We start from the raw sequence: 10,700 nt of genomic DNA on the forward strand, positions 1-10,700 counted from the left end.
TATATATATATATATATATATATATATATATATATAACTAGTGACTTTTTTCAGGTAATCCAACAAAAATGGACATTAGTTCAAAGAGAAATATTTTTGCATGAAACATAATTTCTAATGCTTTGTTTTACAAGAAAATCAATACGTAAATACATACATCGTAGTTATTTACTCTCATGTAAATATTAATTAGCGTATTTTTTCATGAAATTTTACAAACGTTTTCTTCTTAATACCTATAAAACTGTAGACGTTACGTAAAAATGAATATTGACATACCCAGGTATTGTACCAACACAAATTCAGGAACAGGTATAAACTAGCAAAGTGTAACTATTTTCAGTGATCAGCAACTATTTGATTATTTCTCCAACCAAAAACATCTATCAGCTTAAATCAAAATGTAGTATCTGTTCACTTCCAGGAAACTATTCTCCCATGTATTACCCTTTTCTTCTGAAGGGGATGTATGTTTAGTGCCCGCCATCTTGGGCGCCTTATTCGCGAGGGGTTGTTGGCAAGACTATGTTTTTACTCTTTAAGAAGTGTCTAACTTTGTCCTCGTTCAGTGGCAATTAATATAGACAAGCAACAATCCAAATCATACAGTATCTGGGTAGGTCAAGAAATTAATCTCATTACTCTCCAACTTTTTCGTACTTATTTTCACTAAAGAGATATGTACTTACCCTGTTCCGACGTGTAAATGATCCAGTTTTAAATCATTACGAGAGGCCCAATTACAGATATCATCCATCGATTTCTCTAGATCGTCTCCGATTCGATACCAATTCTAATAATGAAAGATACATATCACCAATTAAATCTTTGTGGTTTCATTTTAATAAGTACAATTCATAACTTGCTTGAAATACTCACTGGGTCTTTTTTAAAGAAATGAATGTATTTGATGATAATTTGAATCCTGCTCTCAAGCATAATTTTTTTGTTGAATTCATATTGCACCTACAAAACAGAAACAAAGATGTAATGAACGAAGATTTTATGCTTAAACATTTTGATTTCAATAGATTTTTTTATTAAATTGAAATCATGGTGAATATTTTATAAAATAATAATGTCAAGTTAGCCTTTCACCTTACCTTATTGAATCACATCTGAGTAAGAAGTTAAAATTCAAGAATTTATGTTAAAAAATTGAACCCCTAAATAAACATGGGTTATATATCTATTAATGGATAAGTGTATATGAAAATATATTTTCAATGAAAATACATATAATTGTTTAGCTCAATGAAATATTATTTCGTAAATGATTTTGTATTTTAAAATTATATTTTTATTCAAAACATTTTAAAATGATAAAACTGCTCATAATCATCTCTCATCGTATATGTTTATCGGTCGTCCATCCTTCAGGCAAAAATGGCAGGCCCATGTCTTCTTCGACTGGTCGACCGAATCGCCACCTGCTGTTATTCGTTACTGATCCGATCGGCCCATTGGCAGCACTCAATTGCACGGTGAGTGACGACCTGCTTCTACAGATCGGCTGTAGTAATCGACCAGGTTTGTAACGTGCAGAGTAAAAAATACAACGTATGATGAATAAAAAAGACGCATGTCTTACATTTCGCAACGATCTTGCATAACATATTGAAAAATAATGGATAGAAAGTTGGGAATATTTTTCTCTTTTTGTTTTGGCTATTCTATAAACTGATTCTTCATTTCCAAATGAAAATGCAAAGAACTCACCACATTCCATTGCGTAACTAAAAAATTAAGCTTTTGTTCCAAAGTAATGGCCCGTAGTTCTTTCTCCAGAAAGTCATTCATTTGCTGATCATAAAAGATGCCAACCTCCATTTTGAACTCCGAGTAATTTTTATGTTTGGCATTATTTTGCTTCTTCACTGAAAATGGAAGAATATTTAATAAAACAATAGAAAATTAACAGTTATTTTTAAAAAAATGTTTCTTACAAGTTCATATTTTTTATCCCTGCGTTACATTTTTAATATGTCCAATATTACATTAAACTATAAACACCTGTTTAACCGGTATTATCTAACTCCAAGTGATTGAAACATATAAAGATATTTGAGAAATTTTAGAAATATAACGGAAAAATGTATTAGACCAGAGTTATCTCCTCTTGGATATATATTTTCGGTAACTAAACAGCTTTCGGCGTCAGAGGTTGTAATGCCGTACCGCCTAAATTTGCAAAATCCAGAACGAAAACTTTGCGACCATCAAGACGCACGAACTGTGGCCGATGCTGTCGATTTTATCATTCTTGATTTTCAGAACCTCACAAGCTTTGTGGGATTATGCTTTCTAATCAAGCCACTTTACTTTCAAATTCTGATTTAAGGACCAAGTGACGTCATCGTAGATTTTTTCGAGTGTGTGCCGTTTAGTGTATTAGCACATGTTACTTTTTATCGCGTCTCAGTGTTTTTTTTTTACTGTAATGGGAACGAGTGTATTAATATTTTTAAATACTCATTGCTGAAGTTGTTTTTTGTGCTATGATTACATATTACATGTTTCTAAGCCTTTATTACGTCTGTCCTCGATAAACTATTAATGCGTGAAACATTTTCTATTTTCTCCCAATAACATTTGCGATCATGACTACAACGCGTGAAGAGAATGATTTATCATCAAACATGTGGTCAGCTAAAACAATAAAGTAGAAATGTAAATATTCTTATTTTATATATATTGACCCCCCCCCTTCCTGTAAAATCACGAACAACAAATGAGATACCACAAAATATACAATCTTTATATCTGGTTACTACTTGCGAGAACGCACAAAACAAATATTACTCTTGATATCTGGTGATCCTTTGCAAGAACACGTAAAATGAATTAATAAATATTACACTTTTTCAGCGATTCATCGATGGATTTTTTTTCAGAACATGTATGATAAAATTTGGTACCACAAATATTCATATTTTTTATATGGACTTTTTAAACGGGCGCAGAAAAATGTAGTACCAGTAAATATGACAACTTTTCATATGTTACCGCCTCTCAAAAACTTCTTTATTATATTATATTGGACCTAATATATAGTAATGATTTATAAAGTTAAATAAAAAGTGACTCGTGTGCAACCACCAAGAATCGAAACCAAAACGTTCAGCTTACGATTTACTTTTTCCTTTGACGTTAATGCCTGAGTTATAAAGACATGTTTGCTACAAGGCTAAAAATTAAAACATGAACCAATAGTTACGCGTGCATATTCGTAATGCCGTCTTTCAACTTTCACCTGGAAATTTTTATTTTTTAATTCTTACATTTTTACTCGGCTAAAACCCAAATATAAAGTTTCACATGGGTTCGAATACCCTATATATTAACCTTCTTGTCTGTAGGCCGAAAACTGCAGAGGATTTGGTAGGCAAATTTTTTAAAACAAATATATATATACGCATACATAAATATATATAGAAAAAGGTTTGTGTTTACTATAACTTTTTTACGCAAATATTACGCAAGTATAAATTATGTAGAACATCTGCATGAATATAATTACACGTAATAGTTAACTAAAGATGATCATGCCATAAGAGAACCGAAAAACCTAATGGGCAATTAATTAAAATGAATGTTTAAAAGAATATGCAATTTAGCTAGATCTTTTGCTTCCGAAATAGTTTATGTGTTGTAGTACACACATATTCTATGAACATTTTGAAGCCAAACAAACAATCCTGAACTAAAGGTGCTCTATTTTCACAACGCACGGGTGGCTTTGGCAACTTTCTCACATCCATAAGCAAAAGCTACAAATCTCACTAATGGAGTGCTTGCAATCATCAGAACGTTCATAACGAATAAAAAAAAAATCCCTGATACAACTAAAGTGACTTAGGAGGAACTTTAAACATGTAGCTCGATTAAAAAAACAACAACAAAAAATAACAAACAAAACAAAACAAAAAATTAACTGTCCACAATAGACCTTTTCAAGAACCTTTATAGGCATTTAAAGTGTCTCTTTTTAAATGTTGTGTTTTCGAATTGTTGTTCGTTTCACTGTTTCCTTTCGTTCATTATTTATAGTATTCATTTTTAAGTGCAAATGTTGTTTAACTCTTTTTCTTTTATGGTTGTCATGATACTCATTTATTTCATGTTTGGTAAACTTTTTAGGGTGGGTGTGATATTAGACAACAGTTATCTCTCTTGGATATATAGTTTTTTCCATTAACACTTTCACCACTAGTGTTTGTAATATCCTATCCATAGATGGAAAGTTCAAAACAAGACTTTTGTTTTTTAAGCACGAATTTTAAAGCACACAGACACAGTCCTTTAATGCACGCATAAAAAAATATTTTTTATCTAGTTACTCGACCCTAAAATTCTAGTCAAAGAACCAAGTGAGGTTGTCATACATTGTCTCCGAGTGATGTAAAATTCCAAATAGGTAAACTTTACATATGCAGTGAATTGAATATACATTTAGGGGGTTCCATTTAGAGAGACAGCATTTTAGAAAATCACCGTTTTGGAGGATTGCTTTAGGTGTTTTGATTAAGGCGAGATATTTTGGGATGAGCTAGTTTCAGAGATATATTTTCCGTGAAAAGAGTTTTAGGTTTATAATTAAATGTGAAAAAATGAGAAACATGTTATACGATAAAAAACAAACAAAATGAGTTCAGAGACAAACATTCACAAAAGAGATATTTATATGTTTAAAATGTCGGCAGTCACAGACATACAATTTATTTCCCCAACCACGAATAGCCTTTTTTTTTTTTAATTATTGTAATAGAAACGATTGTATTCTTTGTTTAGTTTTCATTCCTGAAGTTATTTCTGTGTGTAATATTCATGTATTATGTATTTTAAAAAACTTTATCTTATGTTCGTCTATGAAAAAATCTAGTAAGTGTATCTTTTATTGAATTAATTTATTTTTTACTTTATTATCTTTTTATCTTTCCAACATACCTGTGTCTTATGCACGATAATATCCCACGAATAATGACGAATACGAAAATGAACTAATATCAGAAAATGATATAATAGGAATATCAAATATTCATATTTGACACGTGTTTACCTTCTATAATTAAAATACGTAAAAAACCACATTTAAACATTTTTTTACATGAAATATAGTGGTAAACCTAAGATTAAGATTATTTCCGTCTGTGTTTATTTATGAAGTAGCAAAGGTTATACATGAATATATCATTCCGCATATTTATTTTAAAAATGTAAATTCAAATAGCATTATTGGTTGGTAGCATTAAAATTTGTGGTCTTACCTTGTTCCATAAGTAAATCAGAAGTCCGTTTCCCAACCAGAGTGAAGCCATGGCCACAATTTGAATGTGGTGGCTCAAACAGATAATCTGTACCATTTGTTGTGATGATGCCACGCTGAAGTTATACCGCAACAAAATGATAACAACAACAACAACAACAACAACAACAACAACAACAACAACAACAACAACAACAACAATTATAATAAATGAAAATAAAAATACAAATAAAAAATAAATATATAAAAATGAAAAAAATTCATGGCAAAAAATTTGAAAGCAAATACTCCTTTTCTTTTTAAGAATTGTTCAAAATGTAAAGGTTTTCTAAAAGTAGATGAATTTAATGAACACTCCAAATTATGCAAAGCGATATCAAGATATATAAGAAGGGTGTCATGAGGAATCGGTGTGTTGATGCTGTGGGATTAAGCTAAAATATTCGAAACTGTCGGGGAGCTTACTATGAGTATCGGAATAATGTAATCATCCTCCATCAGTTTCTTTAAAATCTAAAGAAAATTTAAGGACGCTCAGTTATATTTTCCCAAACCGAAGCAATCCGATAATTGAAAGCAGGAGAGACTCTGTATTATTTGTTGTGTGTTTTCACTCAAGCCGTTGGTTTTTGTTGATGTAATTTCTGAATGATGTATTCAGTTTAAAAGTCAATCTCATATTGTTTCATTTTTCGTTTTACCGTACATCAATCTGATACATGACCATCGATTTGAGGCGCTCACTTCGCTACATACTTGACACTATATATACTGTATCAAGCATATATATATATATATATATATATATATATATATATATATATATATATATATATATATATATATCAAATCGATGGTCATGTATCGGATTGATTATATATTGTTGTATCGATTGGTTTCCTAAATATAAATCCAATGAAACTCACGTGATTATTAAAGAGTGCCCAATGCAGGTGAGAGCTGGTATATAGTCTGTTTATTATACAAACATTATTGGTTACATATGCGTGTCAGTGGAATCCCATTAAGAGGATAATACTTCATCAGACCAAAAAGAATCGATATTGAAACGGAAGTAAAAATTATATTAGTTTTATAAGATATTCCGGTGTGGTTTACATTTTGGAAGAAAGTGGAGTGGGTACTTTATGAATATGAGCATTAGGGTGTTTTTGGAGGAAGGTGTAGTGAAAGAAAGGAGTAGAGGTGAGGGAGGAGGGGAAAGTACGATTTCGTGTGTTAAGAGTGGGTAGGAGTTTTCAGATTCTTTCTTTATTTATTGACTTGTTTATTAATAAGATATGTGTCCATATGGTCAAACAACAGTTAGTTAAGCATATATATGGGCTTATTAATATGATTTAAATAAATAAAGCTGGTACACCGGTAGTTATATTTTCTCCTCTACCACGATGTCTGAGGTAATTATCGTGGCAAAGGTTTTTATATTTATATATAAATTTAATTTCGATGGTTGTCATTTTTTCATTTGTGTTGTTTATCTTTTCGGAAACACTAGAATATGCATATATTTGATATATGGTTCGTTTTAGAGATAGTTTCTTCAGACCATACATATGCAAACGGGTGCATAATAGCATATATTTATATATATTTGTGAAGTATTCAGTTCTTAGAGTTCTCTAGTTAGGGTACATAGTTGTCGTTTGGGGTCAATCATGTGGTCGGTTTCCTAATGTAACGCTGCTTTCCGGTAATACATCTTGTGGGTATATATCAACATTCCAATTACAAGCGTCTCCGTTTAATACTAAACTAAACGATCAGAAACACAATTTGCCACTAACCGGATAAAAGTGAATAAATTTACATGCTTAATAATTAAACACACGAAAACGATTAACTAAAATAATCTATGCGTCTGGCACGCTTGTAATTGGAATGTTGATATATACCTACAAGAAGTATTACCGGAAAGTAGCGTTATATCAGGAAACCGATCACATGATTGACCCCAAACAACAACTACGTACCCTAACTAGAGAACTCTAGGAACTGAATACTCCACATATATATATAAATATATGCTATTATGCACCCGTTTGCATATGTATGGTCTGAAGAAACTATCTCTAAAACGAACCATATAAACCTATCAAATATATGCATATTCTAGTGTTGCCGAAAAGATAAACAACACAAATGAAAAAATGACAATCATCGAGACTACATTTATATATAGATATAAAAACCTTTGCTACTGTAATTACGCAAGATCGCCGTAGAGGAGAAAATATAACTACCGGTATACCAGCTTTATTTATTTAAATTATAATTAATAAGCCCATATATCTGTTTGACTAACTGTTAAATGGACATATATATTTTATTAATAAACAAGTGCATCTATATATATAAAAGCGAAAATGTGTGTATGTATGTATGCATGTATGTATGTATGTATGTATGTGTGTTTGTGTGTCCGCTAAAAACTTTCGACAGACACGACAAAAATTCACAAACTTGGTATCATATTGAAGCTCTCTCATTCGCTCGAAAAATTGGCCAAAAAACGTTCATTTTTTCAACCCGAAATCGACAATTTTCGACAGTGGGGGGGTCAACAAAAACGGTCCTCTCGTGATGACGACCGGTTCTACGCATGCGTCAGATGACGTCATGGCCTGATTTACTTTAAATAGTTGAAAAACTGACTAAATTTCATGTATGTTGCCTTAGGTCAGTTGGTTAGCGCGTTCGTTCGTTATCTAAACGTTTTGGGTTCGAATCGTGGTGTGAGATGTCTTCTTTTTTTTTTCGATTTTTTAAATTTAAATATTGAACGAGTGTTATTTAAGCCAGTTTTCACGTAACGTTCGTTTTTCTGGTTGTTTTTTTTACTTCGCTTATCCACCCCCGACCACACACCCAAAAACACCCGGGTACCCACCGATTTTTAAAATTTTAATATCAAAACAGGCTTATTTAAGCCATTTCTTTTTTTTTTTCGATTTTTACATTTAACATCGTTCGTTTGCCTTACGTTAGTTTTTTTGTGTTTTTTTTTCGATGTTTTGATTACCCCTCCCCCGCTTAAGTTTTAACGTTGTTTTCTTTTTTACTTCGCTTATAACAAACAAACATGGTCATTGACTTCATTTGCTGAGTAGCTATTGCTCTACGACTTCCGTGCGCGCACCTGTCAATTTGGTTCTTACTTAAATAAATTCAAACATCTTTCAGTAACTCATTCTGGCTGGCCGATTTTATTTTCAAACTTCGCCTCAGGGCTTCGGGTTTGATCCTACCAACTTTAACCCCCCCCCCGTTTCTTTTTTATTTAACAGCACACACACCTACAAACACGCGGGCAACGCCGGGTACCCCCGCTAGTCTATATATAAAAGCGAAAATGTGTGTATGTATGTATGTATGTATGTTTGTATGTATGTATGTGTGTTTGTGTGTCCGCTAAAAACTTTCGACAGACACGACGAAAATTCACAAACTCGGAATCATATTGAAGCTCTACCCTTCGCTCGAAAAATACCGTAAAATTGGCCAAAAATATTCATTTTTTCACCTCGAAATCGACAATTTTCGACAGGGGGGTGTCAACAAAAACGGTCCTCTCGTGACGACGACCGGTTCTACGCATGCGTCAGATGATGTCATGGCCTGATTTTCTTTAAATAGTTGAAAAACTGAAAAAATTTCATGTATGTCGCGTTAGGTCAGTTGGTTAGCGCGTTCGTTCGTTATCTAAACGTTTTGGGTTCGAATCGTGGTGTGAGATGTCTTCTTTTTTTTTTTCGATTTTTTAAATTTAAATATTGAACGAGTGTTATTTACACCATTTTTAATGTAACGTTCGTTTTTCTGTTTGTTTTTTTACTTCGCTTATCCACCCCGACCACATACCCAAAAACACCCGGGTACCCACCGATTTTTTAAATTTTAATATCGAAACAGGCTTATTTAAGTCATGTTTCACGTGTTCGTTTTTCTGGGTTTTTTTCGATTTTTACATTTAACATCGTTCGTTTGCCTTACGTTAGTTTTTTTGTGTTTTTTTTTCGATGTTTTGATTACCCCTCCGCTTAAGTTTTAACGTTGTTTTCTTTTTTACTTCGCTTATAACAAACAAACCTACGTCGTCGTCGTCGTCGTCGTCACGCTCGACGACTTCCGTGCTCGCACTTCTCAATTTGTTTCTTACTTAAATAAATTCTAACATCTTTCAGTAACTCATTCTGGCTCGCCGATTTATTTTCAAACTTCGCCTCAGGGCTTCGGGTTGGATCTCCCCGGTTTCTTTTTTATTTAGCATCACACACACCTCCAAACACCCGGGCAACGGTAAAGAAAGAATCTTAATACTAGAAACAAATGAACGGATAAAAAGCGAGGAATAGAATAAAAATAAATAAATAAAATAGATAAAAAATAAAATAATAAATGATTGCATGAATAAAGAACACTTGACATTAGGAAAATGAAGTCGCAACCAGAACAGAAAAAAACAAACAAAAACAACAACCATAAAACCCTAAGATAGAGAAGTAGCGACGATAAGAGTATAATATTAATTCACATCAAAGTGAAAACTTAAGTTAATAAGGAACCGCCGAATACCAAATCCTACCCACTGCGACAAATTAACCTCACGAAGTCATTTTCTCGATCCTCTCTCACCTCTACTCCTTTTCTTCACTACACCTTCCTCCAAAACCCCTATTGCTCACATTCTCAAAGTACACACCCCATTTTATTCCAGAATGTAAACCACACCTGAATATCTTATAAAACTAATGTAATTTTGACTCCAGTTTCAATATCGATTCTTTTTTGGACTCCACTGAAACATGTATAAATATATGTAGCTTAAAATGTTTGTATAATAAACGGAATATATATATATATATATATATATATATATATATATATATATATATATATATATATATATATATATATATATCCGCTTTCCCTGGCTGAGTTCCCCATAGAAGAGTTGTTTGGGGATTCAGTCGTCAGGCATGCGGATTATGGTGGTGATGGTATGGAGCCCCCGCGCGCTTCAAGACTTCTGTGTCAGGAATTCTGTTTTGCCAGCGGACGTTGAGAAGATTACGGAGGCATCTGAGGTGGAAGCCATTCAGCTGTTTTTCATGTCTTTTATATGGCGTCCAAGTTTCACAGCCGTAGAGTAGGGTTGTCAGGACGGCTGCTCGGTATACTTTCAATTTGGTTGCGAGTGTAATGCCACTCCTCTTCCACACATGGTCTCTAAGTCTTAAGCGGACTGCAGGAGGCCAAAAGAAACGATATCAAGAGTCGCGCTGCGGAACGTTCTGGCTGGCGCTGCGTCATCAACCTGGGAGGCGACAGGGCAGAGGATCAACGCATGACACACGACCAGCAGAAGCGCAAGAGGAGGAAGGAGAGAGCTGCCGGTTCACAGCCTGCCGAT

At 33.1% G+C, this 10,700-nt stretch overlaps 2 protein-coding genes across 2 annotated transcripts in view; both read right to left on the minus strand.

Moving 5' to 3' along the window:
• LOC145284621 (A disintegrin and metalloproteinase with thrombospondin motifs 8-like) overlaps window positions 1–5,427 on the minus strand; it is a 51,722-nt gene extending 46,295 nt beyond the window's left edge. Inside the window, exons 1-4 of the mRNA XM_080133528.1 lie at window positions 5,268–5,427; window positions 1,720–1,877; window positions 880–966; window positions 690–793 (exon numbers count right to left, since the gene is read on the minus strand). Coding sequence (XP_079989654.1) covers window positions 690–793; window positions 880–966; window positions 1,720–1,877; window positions 5,268–5,277 — 359 coding nt within the window. The 5' untranslated portion in view covers window positions 5,278–5,427. The remainder of the gene's footprint in view (window positions 1–689; window positions 794–879; window positions 967–1,719; window positions 1,878–5,267) is intronic.
• A 268-nt stretch (window positions 5,428–5,695) lies between these two features.
• The window catches only part of LOC145284622 (uncharacterized), a 20,011-nt gene continuing 15,006 nt past the window's right edge, over window positions 5,696–10,700 (minus strand). Inside the window, exon 4 of the mRNA XM_080133529.1 lies at window positions 5,696–5,779. Coding sequence (XP_079989655.1) covers window positions 5,696–5,779 — 84 coding nt within the window. The remainder of the gene's footprint in view (window positions 5,780–10,700) is intronic.

Source organism: Euprymna scolopes, chromosome 9 (assembly GCF_053919585.1).
Source record: "Euprymna scolopes isolate OS-2025 chromosome 9, ASM5391958v1, whole genome shotgun sequence".
Classification (NCBI taxonomy): domain Eukaryota; kingdom Metazoa; phylum Mollusca; class Cephalopoda; order Sepiida; family Sepiolidae; genus Euprymna; species Euprymna scolopes.